This window comes from Barbus barbus, assembly GCF_936440315.1.
Source record: "Barbus barbus genome assembly, chromosome: 3".
In the NCBI taxonomy this organism is placed as follows: Eukaryota; Metazoa; Chordata; class Actinopteri; order Cypriniformes; family Cyprinidae; genus Barbus; species Barbus barbus.
The window spans coordinates 16477116-16501434 of NC_136731.1; the positions used below are offsets into that span (position 1 = coordinate 16477116).

Here is a 24319-nt window from a genome sequence, read left to right on the forward strand (position 1 = left end):
CTTAACATGGGGTATGACTGGTTTACATTTGCTGTTTAGCATGTAACAAGTTTTACTGTACTGCATTGCCCAAGCTATTCTAGAACTACATGTTGCAGAAATTGTATTGAATCTTGATGTCAATGGTGTGCATTATGTGTATTCTGAAGAACCGTTCAGTTTAATGTCTGTGTTCCAAACTAGATCTTTTATATATATATATATATATAATATTGTAAATGTTGATTTATTTGCTCTCAATTTAATAGTCTTCATTGATAATATTCATTTATCAACATGTTTATCAAGATATGATGTTTATGTTGAATTTGCCCAGGAAATGACTACATTGTCTATAATAATAATAAAAAAAGAACTCTAATTGTTTATCACCATTGAGGTTTCTTCTTTTCAGCAACATTAGCATGTAGCAATTACATGTAAACAGACAGCTTTAGGATGCCATATAGATGCACAAAGATCTCAAAAATTATTTATCCTTAGCAGAAATGACCAGCATCAAAGTAATGAGGAGGGGGAAAAGCTAAAGCATTTCATCGTTCAGTGGGTATATTATTGATACTGTACTGTATTAGAACAAAATGTTGTTGTTTTTTTACTTATCTGCCACAAGCTGCTTCAGTTTCGTTTTTCATTTATTTATTTATTTTATACTTTTTATTTTATGCCACTGTGTTTGCTTGATGAGCCTTCAGTTCAGTATTTTTATTTTTATTTATTTTTTTCTAAGGAAAAAAAATGAAATCAAAACAAAAGCATGCACTTACCTGGAAAAACTCTCAAACATGGTGCTCCACCAAAAAAATAAAATCCATGTGATACTATCTTTGTGATAGTTTATTAAATTATTGTATTTTTGGAGGCCAGGTGTGCCAACTTTTTTCTATTTTCAAGGTTATTTTGTTTCTAAGCCAATCACATGAGTCCCCCAAAAATTGGTCACTGAAAAAGTGTCTACCATGATAATACCATAATAAATATGTAGCCAAACTTTTGCAGCTAACCAGCCAAACCTTGAACTCCTGCTTCAAAACAATGGCATACTAAATCAAAAACCCATATTTCCATAAAAAGACTTCTTTCAAGTCATTTTAATGCAACACTTATACTACTACTAATAACGATACTCTTAAGTGACCTCTTAGCCTCTGTTTTCCACTGAGCCAAAAGCAACCCTGCTGCAGAGCTCTGGCCATTGTTTTGCAGCTCACTGTCCCACTGCTGAAACCAGGCCATGCATTAGCCTGAGCCAAAGACGGCTTTAAGAAAAGAAAGAGGTAAGCCCCTATGTTTCAGGCTTGTCCTTAGAGCTTTGGCCGTAAGCAGCGTCAACATGATAAAGATACACTTAGGGTGAGAACCGTTTCTAGTATTCAAGTTTAGTGAGTATAAACTTGCTCAGAGACTCAGGACTCTAATCTCACTCTGAACTCAATCAGATAATTAAAGGTCCAGATAAATATACATTTTGAGACAGCTTTGTTTTTGTGTGATATCGTGTACTAAAGTAGGCCAGTAACTTTCTGAAAAAAAAAGAGTGTTGGTTACATGATATAACCAACTACTTGCTCTAAAAATCAGCTCAAAAATATGAAGAGTTTATTTGCAAAAACATTACTCCGTTTTTTTTTCATTTTCAAAAATCTTTTATTTTTATTGTGCTTCTTTGTGTTAGCTGTATTTTTTTTAAGTTATTTTTTACCTAATCAAAATAACCTAATTGCAGTTTGACTGAGATTAATTGGAATGCACAATGAAAAAACACAATTATTGAAAATTGTTAAATATGGAGTTATCTGTTTTTGCAAATGAGCCCTTCATACATTTATATACAGTATATTGAATTGACTGATAAAAGAACATGAACATCATGTGTTGACATTGGTACTCATCTAAAACATCATGTTGCAAAATTATAATACAAATACATGGACAGAAAACACACAGTCAATCGTGACTGGCTTGTACATGGTTATTTTAACAATACAACAGTAATATTTGTTTTTATGTGGCTAATTGGCATTGGTGGATTGATCAGTAATGACGTAGACTTATAAATGTTTAATATGTATTCCTAAATTTTCACATAAAAATGATCTAAAATTCTCATCACCATTTCTACACATCCTAAGAAACACAGCACAATAAATTTGTTCTTTAAAAATTCTCCAGTCACCTGCTAAACAGATGCATGTTTAGCGCTCAAACCACCTTAACCCTGAAGGGATCTAAAAGAGGAGAGCCACTGGACCCTGTGGATTTGTCTTACGCGACCTTCAGATCCTAAGAGGATTGAGCAGAGAGTTGGACTGTTAACACGAGCCTAATTTGATTGGACCTCTTATCGATTGGATTCTAAAAGCAATCGAAATAGCAGTGAGGCCCTTCAGGTAGCGGTGGTGATGGTCCAGAACACAAGACTTGAATGTGTTACAAGATAATCTATGTTTGTCTGGTTCATGGCTCTGACGTGTGTATGGACAGAGTGTCTTAATGTCTTAATGTCTCCAGCGTGAGGCCTGGAGAAGCAGTCTGGATCGTGTAGGTTTAGTGTCAAATGAATAGAAATCAGTCTCATGGGAATGTGGCCATTAATGCTTCTTCTCCTTAAGTTTTTCCTGAATCTTCTTTGGCTCGTCGAACTGTATCAACCTCAAGATGTCTTTGTTTTCCATGACACCCTGAATGAATTCCCCCTCTCCAATCTTATCTGTGAAGGCAATTGTGAAGATGCATGGGTTATTAGAGCACAGCATGATTTGTGTAGTCTACAGCAATAGCACATTGTGTGAGGAGTTATTACCCTCTTCATTCTTTCCGAAAAAGTTCCAGATTTTGTCCGCTCGCTTTTCTGGCGTGTTCTCATCTTCTGGAAGGTTTTTCTGGTCTTCGGTGGGAATCATGTTGAATATTGACTGTTGCCGGGAGAATGCAAAATATTACAATTCTGACGTTCTTAACATGACACTACTGAATGACGTATCGAAAACTACTGGCATCGGCCATGCTCAAGTAATTGAGATTTGTATTATCAGGTGGTGTAATCTATCCTGAGCTTCTTGATCCATCTGGTCATAACTGTTGTACTACATACTACAACTTACTACTAAATGCCATGGGCAATGAATGCAAACAAATCCATTTAACGAACATCAGTCTTGCACACTTTCCATAATCAACAGCAAATGCAGGATGCCAATTATGAGCCAATTATGAGCGACACTCACCCGGACAATCTCCTGCACCTCGTTTTTACTGATGGTCCCGTTGCCATCTACATCGTACAGAGCGAACGCCCATTCAAGTTTGCGCAGGGTCTTGCCTGACGAGGTAAGGTGAAGTGCCACAATGTACTCCTTAAAGTCCAAGGTGCCATCAGCATTAGTGTCAAAGCTGCGGAAGACGTGCCGAGCATAAGCGGTAGGGTCGGCATCTGGAAAGAAGCTGGCGTAGATGCCCTCGAACTGTTCCTTGGTGATGCGTCCGGTGGGACACTCTTTGAGGAAGGTGGCGTACCATGCACAGAGTTCTTCCTCGGTGTATTTGGTGTTCAGCTTCAGGTCTTCTAGAATCTCTTTGGACAAAGCGCCGCTCTTGCTGTTCCCCATATTCCCAAACTGTACAAGCGGGTCAAAGGGGCAGATTCGCTGAGTCTCCTTCTGATTTCACCCACCCTCCTCTCTTGCCTCCTCTCTTGTCTCACAATATCTCTGCTTTCACAGTTTCTTTCTCTGACCAGGACAACAGGACGGCGTTGTGTTGAGTGCTGTCACTGGCCCCTCTTTGGGTTTGGCTCCCCCTGACAACTCCTCTAAGTGCTGAATGGGATTATGTATATCTCTATTTAAATCCAGACAGGCTTTCTGAAAGATTAGTTAGTTACGTCACACTACTTCTGATGAGTGCTGCATTATGTTGATTTGCTCCTTCACAACAGGGTCTTACAATACGAGGATAGCAAACAAAACTCTGCCCTTTGCTACTGAATGACTTGTGTCATCAAATGAGATGAGCGACGCGATCAGCGTCGCTCAAAGTGTGGGATGGGTGCGCTTTATATTGGGGGTCCATATTCCAGTAAGACCCACCAGCTTACATAACCATCTGCTGTTACTCTAAATGGACTAGGTAATTAACAGGATGTGTAAAATCCCGGAGGTGCATTTATGAATGGGACAACACTCTACAAATTGTTATTTTATCTTTGGAAATATGAGCAGTGTGGTGGTTCATGTTATAGCATGGTGCAAGTCTCTTCAAGAAACACTATTTTGGGGCTTTGACATCTGGTGCCACACGTCATCATTTCTAGTTCCAAATGCAAACAACAAACTGTGCTAATGTACACTCACAGTGTGCTGTAGTACTACCGAACAATAAACAAAATCTCAGTCGGCCAGATTTATCTTTTAGGAATTGTTCAAATATTGGTGTCCAGGACATTATGAGCCTGGAGACTGTTGTGAGTTTTTTAAAGCTTAGCTTAAATGTATGCTATAAATAAATAGTGGTCAAAAATGACATAAACGACCTAAATATGTTTGGGTTTCTCAATTGAAATGAGTAGAGACTTGTTCCCAGAAATGGTATTCTTTATGTCATGACTTAACAAGTGGATAGATACTCAAAATCAAGTCATGGGGCCTGACATGGGAGACCTTTTTTTTTTTTTTTGGAATGCCCCATGTGTTTCAACTATGGTTGTTGAATTTTTCTGCCTATCCATCTGAGCAGTTTTGGACGTTTTGGACCTTAAGCTTTGGTTTCATTTGGCACCCATCCATGAAATTATCTCTCTTGTGGGTCATGACCTGTCAAAGACCCTTACCCTTACTTGAGTTGCTTCTTGATCCTAATACTAAATCGATTACATGCACTCTTAAAAATAAAGATTCTTTATAAGCCTCTATGGTTCTATGAAGAGCCTTTAATAACATCCATGGAATCTTTACATTCCAAAAACATGTTCTTTAGTGGGAAAATATTCTTCACACTAAGAAAAATTGATCTTTTAAGAACATTTTACTGAAAGATTCTTTGGGGAGCCAAAACTGGTTCTTCTATGGCAGGGGTGTCCAATCCTGCTTCTGGAGGGCCAAGGCCCTGTAGAGTTTTTAGTTAATCAAGGTCTTACTAGAAACATCCAGGCAGGTGTGGTGTGGAAATTTGAAGCTGCAGGACAGTGGCCCTCCAGGACCGTCTTTGGACACCCCTGTTCTATGTCAACCCCTTTTATTTTTAAGACTGCACATCCTTGGCTGGTTATGCCGAGACAGTATGGCAAAACTAACAGGAATAGAGTTGATACAGTATTACACCACATCTGCTGCTAGCAGAGAAGCTGTCTGCATTGGAAGCGGCTGTTGCGGTGCAATGCAGTTCCATTTAGTTTATTTTAGGATTCATCCTGAGTTTATGATGCATTCTGTTCCATTCAGTTGTGTCAGGCTTTAAGCGCAAGAGTGTGAATGGCTGCCCACTTATTCTGTGCTTCCTGCCCTGAGTGGGGTTCAGTGAGGAGAGTTTCCTTTAGTAGTTTCGGGGGACTTAGACTTTTCTATATTTATGATAGACAGGCATATTGGATTTTGTAACCCTGTCCTAAGTGTCATGTCAGTTAGTGTTACTTTTTTTAATTTGATGTGGTTTATTGTGGTTTGTGTGTTGGGGTTGTTGTGCTTTGGTTTGTTTGTTGAACAGCCTGAGCTACTGACAGCTCTGACCTCATTAGCACACATCGCCTATTTGTGTTGCCTCAAGTCATTGGAGGTTAATACTACTCTGTTAACCAGATTATGACTGACGACAGATCTGCCTGCCAAAAAAGGGAAACTGATCTTAGTCTCTGCTGTGCTTTGATTCTAAGCTTTTTATTCAGGATCATCAACATTAGCCTTAATGTTTTTTTTTTCAGAATAATTAAAAACAAATTCTGAAAATGTTTTACTCTTTCTTTTCTGCATTTTGCAATGGGAGGTACTGCACTACATAAAATTGCAAAAACAATTTATTCCTAACTATTGCGCATTCCTGTTGCTTTTCCCCCATTTGCCATCATTCAAATAAGCAAGTTGACCTCAAAATCATAGCATATGTTGAGTCAATATTGCTCCAACAATAAAAAGCAATGCTGAAAGTGCAAAATAGCAGCAACCTTGAATCCCATAAACACATGTAAGGTATGTATGAAATACAGTATATTGTCATATGACGTACAAACATATATTAACATATATATTTCTGTACATATATGTTATGTAGGCCTGTGTATACCCATACTAAAACCCATCAATACATGCTGATAGTATATAAGTACATATAAAAGATAGGTCGTGTATTTAAATAATTGCAAATTATAGATATTTTTAAAAATTAAATTAAAATGAGATTACACATACAGATTTTTTTGTGTTTATATATATATATATATATATATATATATATATATATATATATGTATATATATATATATATATATATATATATATCTTGTGTTAATAAAGTTAATATAAAATAAATAAATATATAATACATATTTTTTGACGTATACAGTTGGGAAAAAATATATTTGATCCCCTGCTGATTTTGTACGTTTGCCCATTGACAAAGAAATGATCAGTCAATGGTTGGTTTACTTGAACACTGAGAGTCAGAATTAACCACAGCAAAAAAAATCCAGAAAAAAGTTATAAATTAATTAGCATTTTAGTGAGTGAAATAAGTATTTGATCCCCTATCAATCAGCAAGATTTCTGGCTGCCAGGTGTCTTTTATACAGGTAAGGAGCTGAGATTAGGAGCACTCTCTTAAAGGGACTGCTCCTAATCTCAGCTCCTTACCTGTATAAAAGATAACCTGTCCACAGAAGCAATCAATCAATCAGATTCCAAACTCTCCATCATGGCCAAGACCAAAGAGCTGTCCAAGAATTTCAGAGACAAGATTGTAGACCTACACAAGGCTGGAATGGGCTACAAGACCGTCGCCAAGCAGCTTGGTGAGACGATGACAACAGTCGGTGCGATTATTTGCAAATGGAAGAAATGCAAAATAACTGTCAATCTCCCTCGGACTGGGGCTCCATGCAAGATCTCACCTCGTGGAGTTTCAATGATCATGAGAGCAGTGAGGAATCAGCCCAGAACTACACGGGAGGACCTTGTCAATAATCTCAAGGCAGCTGGGACCATAGTCACCAAGAAAACAATTGGTAACACATTACGGCGTGAAGGACTTAAATCCTGCAGCGCCCACAAGGTCCCCCTGCTCAAGAAAGCACATGTACAGGCCTGTCTGAATTTGTCAATGATTCAGAGGAGAACTGGGTGAAATTGTTGTGGTCAGAAGAGACCAAAGTCGAGCTCTTTGGCATCAACTCAGCTCGCCGTGTTTGGAGGAGGAGGAATGCTGCCTATGACCCCAAGAACACCATCCCCACCGTCAAACATGAAGGTGGACACATTATGCTTTGGGGGTGTTTTTCTGCTAAGGGGACAGGACAACTGCATCAAAGGGACAATGGATGGGGCTATGTACCATCAGGGCCAGGGCATTGCAAATGGGTCGTGAATGGGTATTCCAGCATGACAATGACCCAAAACACATGGCTTTGGAGCATGACAATGACCCAAAACACATGGAGTTTTAATTACATTCTCACCTGAACAACTCTTAAAATTACATTTCATGACACAATAACAGTAACATTTGAAAATTAAACTGGTTTTTGGGCAATGATGTTTCATAAATCCACAAGAACAGAAAAGAATGCATGTTGAGAAACGACTGTTGCCTGGGTGAAAATATAAAATTATAAAATACACTGTTATATTTTTTGTGTGTTTGCATACTCTGATGTAAATAAGCACAACACTCATGGACAGCAGAGTGGAACGAGTGAATAAGCAGCTGTATCCCCTTGTATCACACAAAAGTGACGATTCTAGTCAACCAATCAATGTTCTGCAGTGAGTTTAGATCCACCCTTTTGCTGTGCTAGGTACCCCAATGGAAGGGTACCAAAAAAGTGGTACGGTACAGTTCTATTTTGGTACCATTCACAACTTCTGACAATGTAAAGACATAATTGCGTACCATACTATACTGTACTGAACTGTACCACTCGGGGGACAAAATTCCTCCTGAGATGTGTGCAAACCTGGTGGCCAACTACAAAAAATATCTGACCTCTGTGATTGCCAACAAGGGTTTTGCTACCAAGTACTAAGTTGTTTTGCGAAGGGTTCAAATAATTACTTCACTCATTAAAACTTTTTTTTTATGTGTTTTTCTGGATTTCAAAAAAGCCTACCATTAAAATTATAGACTGATAATTTCTTTGTCAGTGGGCAAACGTACAAAATCAGCAGGGGATCAAATAATTTTTTCACCCACTGTATTGCTACATATAATAACATAAAAATCATCATATAGATATTACTAACATGAGGGTTTTTTATATTTATTTATTTTATTAACATGGGGATTTTATGTGTGTTCTAAACATATCTTTATCTACTCAGAACAGAATACAATTACACAAAACATATTTAAATAATTAAACTCATACATGTATAAAATGTAAATATATATTTTTTATTTTAAACCTTAAAATAAAAATAAAAAAACAAGTTAGATAATTTAAGTATTTATTTATTTATTTATTCTTTCATTCATTCATTCTTATTCTTTTTTCGATTGAAGCTGAATAATTTTTAAGGTGTTTCCCTTTTTCTTTCTTTCTTTCTTTCTTTCTTAACATTTATTTATTTTCAATAAATAATAACAGTTCAAAAAAAAAGTATTAGAAAATAATAGTAAATATACTTTTAGATAGCAGAAAGATAGATAGATTTGGACTGTGTTTGTCCTGGTGCCAGTAGTGGTGATTATTTCATCATATCATGTCAGGCAGATTTAATACCTCCTTAACACATCTTACCTGGTTAAACTGCTGTGGCGTCAGTGGGTTAGGAAACTGGGCTTATGTCTGACGCCAAGCACACTGCACTGCCCGGACCTGGACAGGTCAAATCTAGGCCACACACACAGGCCACACAGCTCTTAAACATATTCTTTATCACCAGTCAAGTAGCCAGCCAAAGCCTGCAAAAGAGTTTGAAGATAGGTATTCTTTGAGCTTTTGATTATTTAGGGATGACTGTTTTCTTTTTTCATATGAGCTCTGCGGCTTGGCTTGAGAGAGGTCAAATCTGATTTATGTATTCAGTTGTATTCAGCCATTTAACAGGATTATCTAATATTGACATTGTGATTTCAAAATTACTACAGAAACATTTGACATGTTTTACAGACAGTACCCATTTCATTTGTTGTTTTACATAAATAAAAACCTGGAATATTTCTTCATCATGTTGCCAACACTTACATAGTCTTTTACAGTATAGAAGAAACAGCACAAAAGCAATTATGTTTAGCAAGGGAGGATATGCAGGTAAGGATTACATAAAGCAGTTTTATGCTTTAGCTTCCCTTTTCCAGGAAGTTACAGCAAAACCGCAATCAAGTGGGCAGCGTGGTCCTGATTACAATCTCTGTTCATGCCCTTTAGCATTCAACCTCATGCACAGATATTGTAGGATTAGATCTGAAATGAATGTATGAAGTGCTACGTACAGTATGAATTAAGATGGCTCATCACAAAACTAGCTTGGACATTTTAAAATAAAACCAAATCAAATCTGCCTTTGCAACAGTTTGCTTTCATTTTGCTCGTTGTTCTACTATATGCATTTCTTATTATTTTGGTAATAATATTTGGTTGCTTTGCATATTTTGCCCTTTCATGAGCATAACATTTTAAAGTCAAAATTAAAATCCTTGCAAAAATTCAATGCAATGCACCTCAAGCATCTAATACAGTATGTAATAAGGGGAGGACAGTTTCAGCCTGTATGTATGGCAACGAATGTAGTGATTAGTTTATATATAAATGTGAAGTTGTCTGGTAATCCTCATTGCATCTGAAACTCCTTTTAAACAATGTTTGTGAATTTGTTGCCTATATGTGTATTTTTTTATATATTTGTGATTTTATGTGACACTTTTAATAATCATAATGTAGTAGTACTAGTAGTGTCATTGATTTCCGGAAACACTTTGTATAGGTGGACTGATTTAAAAAAAAAATCAAATCTGCTTTGGTAGAAGTAATAAAATATTACATTCTGTAAAATGAATATCTCTGTGACAAAGCATGAAATATCCAGAAACAGGATTCCATATTACATAAACATCCACCACTGTTCTTTGATTATTATGAGCATTAATCCAGTCGTGGCATTTCCTGTACAACCGTACCTCGGAGGAAAAAAAAAAGTAATTTCCTTTTATTCCCTATATTTACAACCTTTATCCTCTCGTATGCATCCTTGTCACCTGTTCATATGAAATGGCATTGGGGGAAAAAATCCTAAAGTTAATTATTATGATCTACTGTATTGTATTGAAAATGTAATGTTCATGCTGCTTTTGTTCAAGTTCTGTCAAGCTCCAAAAATTACAAAAAGCACCACTACCAAAGAGCAATGTAGCTATGCAACATGTGCACAATATTCCAAGTTTTCAGAAATTGTACAATAGCTCTTTGCGAGGAACAGACTGAAATTTAAGTTATTCCCAAATAAAAAAAAATTAAAAAAAATTCCTCTACTGTACCTCAGTTACGGTAACAGATTTTTTTGTCAAATAAGGGCTATATAGCACAAGCAACAAAAAAAACAAGGCTCAAAGCAATACTGAATGTTTTTTGTTTCTTTGTTTTTTACATGTTTGGCAAATTTTCAGCTGTGACAGCCAAAATATTCTGCTTAGATGTGATATTTACTTTGATTTTTCTTTATGTCCTTCACACATCACTACTCTTTACAAATATTGTCGTCTCCTTGATAAAAAAAAAAAAAAAAAAGTACAATAATTTTCAGAAAAACAGAAAATTAATAAATACTGAAGCAAATGATTGGTTGTGGCTCCACAACTGCATGTGCAACAACTGCAAATTTAGAAAAACTTATATAAATTGTGTGTTGGTTTATTTCCAATTATCATACTTTTACTATGTTATAATTTAAATTTTTCTGATATATTTTCATAGTTTGTTTAGTTGGCTCTGGGACAAGAGTAAAAAGATCTTTACGTAAAAGGAATTTTGGGAACATTTTACTTTAAGGACCAATTCTCACTATATTAACTAGTTGGTTATTAATATGCATACTTCTAGAATATTGGTTGTTTATTGTGTTTATAAAGCACATATTAATGCCTTATTCTGCATGACCGTATTTTAGATCCCTTTACCCTACCCAAAACCTAAAATAAACAACTACCCTACTAACTATTAAAAAGCAGCTGAGTAGTTTATTGAGGGAGAGCTCTTAGTAATAGTGAATATGTGTTTCCTTATCTAACGTGTTACTGGAATTTCATTGTATGAAAAAGAACAGCATGGATATTTTGCTAAACATCTCATATTGTGGGTGAGTAAATAACAACAAATATTGAAGCCTTCAATAAAAATGCTGTGCTAATCTATTTGTTCTCTTCTGAATAATTTGTGAACTCCTGAATAATGTTAAATTAAAATGTATAACATTAGCCCTTGTAGGTTTGGTCTAGAGTCCATTTGTGTTGGCATCTGTCAGCCCTTAAACATATGTCCCTAGACATATACTGTATATATGTATGAAATGTCCTGCATCAATCATCCAGCTGTCAAACTGGACAGGATTTGCTTTGTACACACACACACACACACACACACACATACATATAAGCTGTGTGTGTACAAAGCAACAGTTCTTGCATGCATAAACAAATGTAAGAGTTTCTTTACAGTATCAAAGACATTACAGATTTATCTTTTTACTGTAAACCATTGTTGAAAAATCTGTTGCAGTTCATTGAAAAGCAGTCTTGAAAATGGGGGAAGTTTCCACTGAGACATTGGCAAACAGCCCTGCATCAGATTGAAGAATAATCTGATTGATAATCTGTTTTATTGCTATGCTCACAAAAATAAGCTATGGGTTTAGATGGACGAACAAAACTAAAGTCTCACATGTAATTTGCCCTTTGAAATGATAACAGTGAAAAGGACGGGGGAGGGGAATCATGGGTTGGGCGGGGGGCCGTAGGGTTAGTAAGAGTGAAACATAAGAGCCTGATAGCATTAGAGCTAGACATGAAGTAGAGCAGCTGTTATTTGTGAAAGCTCTTCGCTTGTCCAGTTGGTCTATCAAGAAGAAGAAAGGACATATCTGCTAAATCCAATAATCCTGAAGATACAAATTGCAAAAGGTTTGAATGTCTGAAGCAAGGACCTCGAAGCCAGGATTGCTTGTCTCCTCGTGCCTCCTGGAGCACTATGGGTATACAGCGTGCTCAGAGAGCATCCCTGGCTCTCACGCTCAACTACGTGGCATTCGCCTTGGCGGTCTCAGCCGTCACCACTAGCTACTGGTGTGAGGGGACCAGGAAGGTAGTGAAGCCTTTCTGCATGGGGCCGGTCAAAGTCAAGCAGACATACTGCATCCGCTTTAACAGCTCCAACATCAACGACACGCGGCTGGTGCAGTACATCTATGAGACCGGAGAGGAGAAGTTCCTCATGAGGAAGTTCCACGCAGGAATCTGGTTCTCCTGCGAACAAACCGTGGACTTAATAGGTAAGACAGCCTCAATGGCTCTGTGATATGGTTTGACTACCTGCACAAGGCTGTAATTTAGGAGAATATAGTAGGAGAAGTTTCCACTAGTGATTGGTAAAAGTGAAAGCATGGTTGGACAGTGTTTCTTTTGTCAAAAGGTAACAGACAGTATCCCAACAAAGGCTTGACTTCTGAATGCCAAATACTCAGTACTAGAACATTTGGAGAAGTTCATTTTACAGCTCTGGGAGAAATTAATGTGGTAACACTTTACAAAAGTTTGTGTTTGTTAACATCTGTTAATATAAAAAAAATTAAACGATAGTTCACCCCAAAATTAAAATTCTGTCATCATTTACTCACCCTTGGTTTCTAATCCTGTATGAGTTTCTTTCTTTTGTCAGAAGAAAACATGTTGAAGAATGTTGGCATCCAAACAGTTGTTGGTCACTACTGCCTTCCATATTAAAGAAAAATACTATGGAATTCAATGGGGACCAGAAACTGTTTGGTTACGCAATTGTTTTTTTGTTTTTTTTATATATATCTTATTTTGCGTTCAGTCAAGTTCAGTGAAGAAATTCATTCTTTTTTCAACTTTGGGTGATGATTATTTTAACTAACAACTTTGCAGCAAATGTTAACTTGTACATGTACTACATGCATTTCTTAAGGGAGACATTGTATGACATTTTCACTTTTTTATTTATTTAAATGTTATTTGGTTAGGTCTCTGGCATGTCTGCCAGCTCAGAAAAGCTGAAAAGAAAACACACAGCCAGTTTGTTACGGTCTGTCTGAGTCTGAAACTGTGTCATCCAGTGAGCTGTTTTAATTTGGCATCTATGTAGATAGCTAGCTATTTGAATAAGACTACCTTGGAGTCCTTGGCAGCAATTTGCATGTCTTGTGTCTACTCTCAGAGAAGAGAGGGGCGGGGTGAGCAGTAGCTCATTATAATTTAAAGGGACATGCACCAAAACGGCTCGCTGTGAACAGAGCTGCTTTTGACAAAGTAAATAGGGGGTTTATTTTGGTTTATGTTGATTTCTACACATACTAAAACCTAAATTTCAAAGTATAATTTAACATCTCAGTTACGTATGTAACTTTCCTCGACTTATGTAACCTTGGTTCCCTGAAAAGGGAATGAGACATTGTGTCAGACTATAGCTGACTCTATGAGAGCACTTCCAGGTGTGACAATTGTCTTAAGAAAATATAAAAAGACACTAATTTATTCTTCTCAGATTTTGATTAAGGAAGAGACTGAGAGCAATAGCATGGACAGCTGCGCAGTGTCAGGGAACTTATTTGGTGAACCAAAGTTAAGATGTTTCCTTTCATAGGTTCACTCCATGGGAACCTGCTGCTCTAAAGCTTAGAGATTAAGTTAAACTATGTGCCTCATAGACGAGAGAAATTACATTTCTCATATACTTTTGGAACTTTAAATTGAGAATCAGAAACCTCTCAGTTCAAACCGAGACCTAGTGAGCCCCTCTAAAACCCCAGATAGTTCCCAGGACGGAACACAAACATGTCAGAAAAGTTTCAAACATCTTGTCCCCCGCATTAAAATAAGAAACAAAACATTCCTAGAAGAACAGAATGTGCTAAAGTAAACACCCTTCAGATCTACAGTGACAAACCAATTTCACGGACAAATTTGTGTTATGATATGGGGTTCAGACAATCGTCACACCTGAGGGTGTTCCCATAGCATTGACTACTAATGCAGTGAATTACCAGGTGTTTACCAGAACTTTCTCTCTTTATAGGATTTAACTGTAGAAGCTTTTTAGAGATCGCACCAGATCATGAAAGAGGTGGGTAAGTAACAAGTATTGCATGTTATTCATATGAACAACAAACAATAGTAACTTTTATCCTAAACAAATGATCTTATTTTACTGATTGCCGTCTATTACTGATTGCTGATCAATTCTTAAATTCTCTATATTGTCACCCTAAAATGAATATACACAGTTATATTACAGCTACTGGCTTTATTAAATTCACACAATAAAACCACCCAAACACTTCCTACATAAGCAGTAGCGTGTTTTGGCATCACACAATTGCTCAGGGCCCCATGTGTCAGGGGCCCCGAAAAAGGAAGCTGAGGTGGGGGCCCCAAGTAACCGCTTGCATAGGGCCCCCAAATCCTCTAAGCACACCACTGTACACAAGGTCATCTTTCAAGAGTGCGTGTGAATATGGATACTTGTGAGTTCGTTAAGAGTTACGCAACTGAAGTAGCCTAAAGGTGCATGTATTATCTTTGTATAGAAATGTCCTATAAAATATTTATTTTATTTTATTGCTATTATAAATATATATTGTCTAAAATGATAGAGGAGGTAAACATAAATGTATGCTAATCATGTATTAAAGAAACTATTGAAGAAACTATTACTACTGTATGTTTAAACAGACAAAAAGGTAGCTTGTTTAATATTTACATCTGATAAATTAAAAAAAATATTAATAACAAATATTGTATTAGCTCTCCTCTGTATTCCTGCTGGCATTTTATGCTTTGTAGTAGTTACCTTGTAATGAAAGCATATATGTTAATATATACAGATGGAATGTAAATAAAGTATGATGTATAAATGTAAATGCTAATGTGAAAGCAACATCATTGTCTCGGATGATAAATCAAGAGATATCAGCTCTCTCTCTCTCTCTCTCTCTCTCTCTCAGGAGTGCTCTGGCTGTGTATTGTGGCTGAGTGTCTGTACATTGCTCTGCTGTTCACCGGTGGAGCTATGATGATGATAGAGATGTGTCCATGCTTTAACTTGATAAACAGACTCAAGCTCAATGCCTTTGCAGCACTGTGCACTGCTCTCTCAGGTAACTCTTTTCTATAAATTAAAAAAAATATTTAAAGTGATAGTTCACCGAAAAATTAAAATTCTGTCATTAATTACTCACCCTCATGTTGTTCCAAACCCATAAGACCTTCATTCATCTTCAGAACAAAAATTAAGATTTTTTTTTTTTTTGACCCTCCATAGACAGCAATGTAAATACCACGATCAAGGCCCAGAAAGGTAGTAAGGGCATCATTAAAATAGTCCATGTAACATCAGTGCTTCAACCGTAATTTTATGAAGCTACGAGAATACGTTTTGCGTGCAAAGAAATAAAAAATATCAACTTTATTCAACAAATTTTTCCCGGATGTGCTGCACCTTAAATAAAAGCAGAGGAATGCACATTTATTCATTTTGGTACTCTCGTGAATGCAAGTCGAAGACTGACAGGGAAAGAAGAAACTCGACTAAGCATCCTGAGACAGTAGATCCTTAAATCATCCCTAGATCCTTAAATACAACTTAAGGGTGAGTAAATGATGACAGAATTGTCATGTTTAAGGGATAGATGATAGATAACACGTCATAGGCTTTGCAGCCTACACTGTATATATTTCCATGATGTAACCCTTTAACTGAAACACAACTTCAAGTTTATGGACATTTCCTTTAATCCCAAAAAAAAAAAAATTAAACAGAAAATCTCTTCATGATAACCCAGTACATTAGGCCCTATATTTCTGGAATTTTCTGAAAATGATGTTTTCCTATAATTACTACTGTTAACTTTTAAGTAAAATTAAAGCTAAATTAATGCAAAACAATAATAAATCAGGAATAAATTCGGCACATACAGACAGAGGAGCATTAGTCCCTCTTGAATGCTCATTTGCCAGAATAGCTAAAAATCCTGATAGTTCAACTCCTGACAGTCAGCCGCAGCTGTGAAACAGAGATGAGATTATACAGCACAAATCCAACTCCACATGTTCCCAACATTTTACAGAGAGCAATGATGGGTCAGCGAAGCCACAGAGATCAGTGGAGCAGTGCTGTTCATCCAAGCAGTGTCGCACTACTATAGCCATGAAGGACAAGGTGGAATAACTGCCTTCCTGAGACTATGTTCTGCACTATTTTTTATATTTATAGTGCATTTAAATGAATAATAAAACAAACAAAAAAATCATTTATTTATTTATTATTTTTATTTATTTGTATATTTGTTTGTTTGTTTGATGTTACGCAGCAGACAGGAATCCTGCACTTCAGGGCTGCTTGCAACATTAAATAAATGCACCCAAAAATTGGTGCGTCCACCAATGGCCAACATTGACACTGCATGATAAACCTTTTTTTTTTGTCAGCTTGAGTAGACAGGAAAATGTAGAGGAGAAAAAAAAATGCAAAATGTTTTTAAAAAGCACAGTAACCCTTTAGGGAGAATAGGGACCTATTCTCAGTATTAACTAGTTGCTTATTAGCATCTCTATTATTAACATATTGGCTGTTTGTTAGTGCTTATAAAGCACATATTCTGCATGAACATGTTCTACATCCCTAACTTAATCCTAGCCAATACCTAAACTTAACAACTACCTTACTAACTATTAACAAGCAACAAATTAAGAGTTTATTAAGACAAATTCAAAGACATTAAAAAGTCATAGTGAATGGTTTGTTAATAGTAAGAATTGGACCTTAAAATAAAGTGTGACTGAAATCACTGTAAAAACATTTTTGGCAATTACTATCTTGATATCCATGAAAAAATATGTAAACATAATTGAAACAAGATAGATTTAGTGAGGTTTATACTGAAAACAACAAATAAAACATTTTGCCAATGAGGAAGGAAAAATAAATTTAATTTAAGCCTAAATAGGCCTATTCTCTGGAAGACAAAAAAAAGACTAATGTATTACACTTTGTGTGTGTGTGTGTGTGTGTGTGTGTGTGTGTGTGTGTGTGTGTGTGTGTGTGTGTGTGTGTGTGTGTGTGTGTGTGTATAAAGCAAATATTTCAATATTTTTACTGAAAAACAAGAGAAAAAAGGAAAAATGATTAAGAGAAAGATGTTTTGCAGTGAATGTTTGCGGGGGTGGGCGAGAGGTTGTTCTGGACAGGAAGCTGCCTGTCTGCTCTGGTCTGAATGAGCGATCTGTCCCAACAGCGTGGGGATTTGGTGGTTTGTGCTGTAATCGGATTGGTGTGGGGGTTAGTGGTTTTGGTATGTGACATGGCCAGCAGAGACCATCTTCCCTCCCCCTATATTTGCACTAATCCAGATGATTGTAGGAATGCTCACTAACACACTCGATGCACAGCAGCACCTGCCATATAATGCATATGATTCATATACATGGCAACAGTGTGGGGGTCTTCTGAAATATTCACTTTTGAGTTTTTAATCAAATATAAATTGATGTTTCGTTTAATGTTTAATGGGTTTCAACCTGAAATCAACATAACAAATATGTCCCATTAAAAAGGTACTAAGTGTTACTGGTTGCTTTTCAGTTGGTTTTGCAACTGGACAGAGTTTATTCTTTGTATAGTCATTATATTGAAACGCATACCGACATCTTGAGGATAAAGGCAAAAATGACAACTCATGCTCTGTAATATTTCTGTGCCCCAGGCCTTTTCGGGATGGTTGCACATATGATGTTTACCACAGCTTTCCAGCTGGCTGTCCAGTTGGGTCCAGAAGACTGGAGACCTAAGACATGGGACTACAGCTGGTCATATCTGTGAGTCACACATATGACACATTACAAATAAAAAAACAGTCATAATGACCTTTTTTTAAAATTGAGATTTACATAATACATAATCTGAAAGATGAATGAATAAACTTTCCATTGATGTATGGTTTGTTAGGATAAGACAATATTTGGCTGAGATACAACTATTTGAAAATCTGGAATCTGAGGGTGCAATAAAGAATTTAAATATTGAGAAAATCGCCTTTAAAGTTGTCCAAATGAAGTTCTTAGCCATGCATATTACTAATTAAAAATTAAGTTGAAATATATTGATGGTAGGAAATAAAAAATATCTTCATGGAACATGATCTTTACTTATCCTAATGATTTTTGGCATTAAAGAAAAATCGATCATTTTGACCCATTACAATGTATTATTGGCTATTGCTACAAATATGCTAAATGACAAAAGTAAAGTAAGTAAGTAAGTAAAATATACCTGTGCTTATGACTGGTTTTGTGGTCCAGGGCCACATATATTATGATGTTTGCAGACCAAACTGACTGGTTTTAATACAATTCTTCAAACATCACACTATGAAAAATAGTAACCACTGCAAAAATAAATAAATGATTGATTAAATAAATGATTAAAATTATGAAAAAGTTCAAGAAACAGTGACAGCACCAAAAATATGCTATTTTTTTCCTTATAAATGTTGTACATTAACTACATATCTTGGTAATGTTTAAAAAAAATGTAATTAAAAAGTTGAAATTAAATATTATTTTATTTATTTTAATGCATGTTAATAATGGTACACATTTTAGTTTATCATGCTCCTCTACTCTTTCTATTAGTCTGGCGTGGGGCTCGTTTGGCACCTGCATGGGCTCGGCAGTCACGGTTCTAAACCATTACACCAAAACCATCATTGAGTTTAAGTTCAAGAGAAGGACCATTGAGAAGAAACTGCGCATCGAGCAGAAGATCCTGGAGCTGGACGTGCCAGAAGACTTATGGTACATCACTTCATTGCAAGAGCAAGCAGACCAACACGCTGCCCTGTATGTTAATGGCAGCGAACCATCCTGCTTCAACCCCACAATACTAGACAACTGGGACAGAGAATACTGCTGAAAATTCAGGAAGGACGCTGCTCCTCTTCAACACGGACATTTTTGTGCATTCATATCATATATCATAAGGCTTACGTCAACAGAGCAGGATATGGACTGAACTAAGTTGGCAGTGCTGCTTCTGTTCTGATTAAATGTGTTATTGTGAACCTTTTTCATATGCTGATAACTTAAGTTCTGAGTTAAAAATAAGTCTGATATTTAAAAAAACAAACATCTTGAATTCTTTTTTTTTTTTTTTATGCAGTGAAGTAGTATTAAATGCTCACTTTGTCATATGACAAAACCATAAAACAGGAAATTGTCACAGACAGAAGACACATTATTGTTCAAAATTGAGTTGGTAAGATTTTCAAATGTTTTAAAAGTTCACCAATGCTGCATTTATTTGATCAACAAAACACAGTGTAATAGGAAGCTTTCATGAAAAGATGAGTTTTAACACTAAACGAGGCAAAACATTTTCTGTGGTGATTGATGGCATGTTACATACTTGTTCTTGAACCCACAGCATTATACCACATTTATTTACTTAGCCTACTTACTGTCATTATTTCTCTTGGCTGGTAGTGAATTTTTCAGTATCACAGTTGAGGTAAGGCCGCCATCTTCTGGACCAACATTTGAGTGCCTCTGGCAGAAAAGACTCCTGTAAAACACGCTCCAGTGCCACATTTCTTATTTGTCAATGCCAACCGTCTTGTAGATGCGCTTGTTGTAGAACGAGTGAAATCCCTCAATTTCTCACGGATGTAAGCATGGGTTTCTGGATTAGTTCTGCCTTTCGGTGAAAGGAAATCGGTTACATTTTACTTTATGTGTGATTCAAGCATATAGCGCTTCTTATTAAAAGAATAAGCAACCTGACAATTCTCATGATTAACTAACCCTCATATTAATACATGCATACATAGATTTAAACACGTTACCTCGTTAGCAGCTTTCTCATTACCACCACGGGTCTGCCATTTTGACAGTTAAAGATCCTGAATCGGCAGACATGCTTAAAACACGATACATTGAATGAACCTAAACTAAAATGCTACTGACAAAAAAACTGGAAAAAAATCAACAAATCTCACTATTTCAACAACTCGGCTATATGCTGCAACAATTGTGTTAATAGTCGGTTTGTGGTCTTTTAATTGTCAATTACAGAAAAGTATATTGATAGTGCAAAGGATGTATAAGAAATGTGATGAAAATAGCAGCACTGACTTGCATGGCGTTATTAATGGTCATATGATGTGCAGGTAGCTAAACAAAATATTTCTTCTTATTCAAAGTCTTATTTTGATGTTATATACGACTGGAATATACTTTCTCTTTGTAGGTTATTTTTATATCAGTACAAGATTACCCTTATATCAATGTGAAATGAGTTAGGTCAAAAGTAATCAAAAAGTAGTTTGATTACATTAACTAAAATGTGTAATGTAATGGATTACGTTGCTGAATATAATTACAGTATTGTCATGTAATGTGGAATCAGTAGCAGACTACAATTTGTAAGTTATTGTCCCAGCACTGAATATAACATATTGTGCTGTTGTCTGTGCAGCTGATGATTTCTAAACAGACTAAGTTTGAGTGTTTCCATTATGATTGAGCTCAGGGGAATATAATGATTTACATAAAGCTACAAATATGAGGCATGTGGTGCAGGTGTATCCTGAGCGTGAGTCATAAACATGCCTGCACAAAAGAAAATGCAAACTAATGTCATGCCAAAGATCTTTATTGCAGAATCAAAACCAAGAATTGAAGCAGCTCATAGTCATATTAAATGTCAGATATGGAGTACTGAAGTCACACAGGTCACATAACATGAACAGAAATAAAGACAAAACATCTGACATTTTAATTCAAAACTTTTCAACACTGTGAAACTGAGATACTTTTCTTAGTGAATTGTGATCCATGTCCTTAGTCTGCTTGTCTTCAGCAAACTGTTTGCGAGTTTTCTTGTGCATCATCTTTAGAAGAGGCTTCCTTCTGGGACAATAGCCATGCAGACCACTTTGATGCTGAGTGCAGCGTATGGTCTGAGCCTTCAACCTCTGCAGCAATGCTGGCAGCACTGATAAGTCTATTTCCCAAATACAACCTCTGGATATGATGCTGAGCATGTGCTCTCAACTTCTTTGGTCGACCATGGCGAGGCCTGTTCTGAGTGGAACCTGTCCTGTTAAACCGCTGTATGGTCTTGGCCACCGTGCTGCAGCTCAGTTTCAGGGTCTTCGCAATCTTCTTATAGCCTACGCCATCTTCATGTAGTGCAACAATTATTTTTTTCAGATCCTCAGAGAGTTCTTTTCCATGAGGTGCCATGTTGAACTTCCAGTGACCAGTATGAGAGAGTGAGAGCGATAACACCAAATTTAGCACACCTGCTCCCCATTCAGGCCTGAGACCTTGTAACACTAACGAGTCACATGACACCAGGGAGAGAAAATGGCTAATTGGGCCCAATTTGGACATTTTCACTTAGGGGTGTACTCACTTTTGTGGCCAGCGGTTTAGACATTAATGGCTGTGTGTTGAGTTATTTTGAGGGGACAGCAAATTTAAACTGTTATACAAGCTGTACACTCACTACTTTACATTGTAGCAAAGTGTCATTTCTTCAGTGTTGCCACATGAAAAGATATAATAAAATATTTACAAAAATGTGAGGGGTGTACTCACTTCTGTGAGATACAGTAGCTATCAATTTTTATTTTTTTTAAAAGGCGCTGATCAAAATGATAAAATATGGAATTAATGGGTGTAGTAACATTATTTTTAGCCTCTATTGCACTTTGGTTTTGTCAGCTCTGTAAGTGCCCATATTGAGGGAAATAGCATGTTTTCCAGAATATGAGACAGGCAGTGATTGGCTGTCAGAGGCTCCTCCCACAAACCTCTCTTTAATAATCTCTGTTTCTCCTCTCTGTACAGCGCTTCATAAAACACTGAGAGCAGATCTACTCACACAAACATGCTGATGAAACTCTGCCTTATCATCACTGCTTGCACATGTATGAACCTCAGATCTTTAACAGATTCTTCTAAAGCATGTGTTTCAGCTCATTTTATAGTTTCTGTCTTTTTCAGGTGCCAGTGGTGCGATTGTGGTGACCCAGAATCCTCCAGTCCTCACGCTGAGTAAAGGACAGACGGCCACACTGGAATGTAATCTGGACACCGTCACTGATAGTGCTGCTCGATGGTATAAACAGATTCATGGAGGAGTTCCACAGTTTGTCTTATATTTCTACCATCCAAACAGTTCTCCTACGTACGGATCCGACTACTCATCTCCAAAATTCAACTCAAATCACAAAACTAAATCAGATTATAGTCTGATCATCAGTAATGTGGATGTGGATGATTCTGCAGTGTATTACTGTAACACATGGGATGACTCTGCTAAAGAGTACATATCACAGTGATTCACAACATGACAAAAACCTCCTCACCGCTCACATTCACTTCTGCTTTCTGCCTGCAGACTCTGCCACATTAGATACTGTATATGAATATAATCAAACACATTTACATAGAGCTGATTCTAACAGCAGGTGTTTCCTGTGTGTCAGGACTGAAGAAAATCTCCACAGATCACTGCATCTGACAGAAGACAAACTTCAGCACTGTGTTTTTAGATCTATTCAGAAGATATATTTCAAAAACACTTCAATTAATAGCATTATTATATGATCATTTCAAAATAACATTTGTCCTGAGGAATCAGCAAATGACTTTCACTTTCATGTTTCTAGTGTTCAATAGACTGTTTTATTGATTATTATTTTATTAATATTTAATTGATTTCTATTTTTTAAATACATTAAATCATATAATTAAAATTGTTCAGTATTCTAATTGCAAACATGGTTTGTTTTTAATAGTACTTCAAAATGGATGTAATAAACTGATGCTAAAATAATAAACTAAAACTTGTGCTTATATGAGGACACAAAGCAGTTGGAAAAGTTTGATTAACGCAGTTTATTTGAGTTCATAAAGCACAATAATGTACATTCAAACATAAAATAACATTCGTCCAGAAGATGAAGCAACTAATACTTTCTTTATTTTTAATAGTTTCTATCCATATTTTTCTTCTACTCTATGCAAACAAACTGAATTACTCTCACATAAATCAAGAGGAGATCAAGCAGTTCAGTCGCTGCAGTCAGATTTCTTGATGCTTTTTCTGGAGGTTTTTGAGGCAGCAGTCGCTTCACATGTCAGCTCTGTGTCTTTGTCCCACTCTGAGCTCTCAATGCTTAAATAACTGCTCATCTTGAACTTCTTATCAGGCTGCTGTTCAGCAGATCCAGTGAAGACGCCTTCAGTAACTGAGTTCCCGTTCACAAGCCAACGCACATCAGCAAAAGCCCCAGACATGTGATTGATCAGACACACCAGAGTGACTTTACTGGAGCTCAGCTCTTCTCTGGACGGACGGAGGATGTTCAGCTCAGGAGCAGCAGCAGCTGCATCTAAACACAAATCATCATCAACATCTGCAGACAGACCTTCATCTCCACCAGACAACTTAAATATTACAGTCTGACTGCATTTCAAACTTAATACATCTCTAAAATTTCACATATCAACAAATAAACAATTACTCTTTTTTTGCATCATTAAATAATTAATTAGGTAACAATTATTTGTTCAAAGACAGAAATCGGTTGATTGTCATTTTGACATTGATTGTCAATTTAAATTGTCAATTTTCTTTTTTATTTTAGGTTAAAATGTGCATTGAATATATATGGCACGGTGTATATTTTATGTGCTGACACTTTTATGCTAGTTTTAATTATCTGTGTCTTCACTAGCTCGTTTTCAATGATCCTACAGTTTGACAGATGATTGTTTAAAGCTAAATCTTCCATATAGTTTATCAATTAATTCAGTTTTTAGGTGTATTATAGCACGTCACACTGCAGGTCAATTTCTCATGTGCTGTTTCACAAATAATGTA

At 36.4% G+C, this 24319-nt stretch overlaps 2 protein-coding genes and 1 gene segment (V, D, J or C); 2 read left to right on the forward strand and 1 right to left on the reverse strand.

Annotated features, from left to right (window-relative positions):
• Window positions 1-664: 664 nt before the first annotated feature.
• LOC306849718 (recoverin-like) lies at window positions 665-4019 on the reverse strand. Its single transcript, XM_079384976.1, has 3 exons — window positions 3228-4019; window positions 2804-2915; window positions 665-2710 (listed from the first exon to the last, which is right to left on the reverse strand). The coding sequence occupies exons 1-3, from the start codon at window positions 3606-3608 to the stop codon at window positions 2592-2594; spliced, it is 612 nt and encodes a 203-aa protein (XP_079241102.1). The 5' UTR covers window positions 3609-4019; the 3' UTR covers window positions 665-2591.
• An 8164-nt stretch (window positions 4020-12183) lies between these two features.
• Window positions 12184-19339, forward strand: LOC306850818 (germ cell-specific gene 1-like protein; the record flags this gene model as incomplete). Its single annotated transcript, XM_079386724.1, has 5 exons — window positions 12184-12683; window positions 14447-14494; window positions 15375-15527; window positions 18132-18243; window positions 19060-19339. Exons 1-5 carry the CDS (start codon window positions 12383-12385, stop codon window positions 19337-19339), a joined length of 894 nt encoding a protein of 297 aa, XP_079242850.1. The 5' UTR covers window positions 12184-12382.
• A 1646-nt stretch (window positions 19340-20985) lies between these two features.
• On the forward strand, window positions 20986-22772 carry LOC306858328 (immunoglobulin kappa variable 3D-20-like). The segment is given in 2 exons: window positions 20986-21016; window positions 22435-22772.
• Window positions 22773-24319: the final 1547 nt, after the last annotated feature.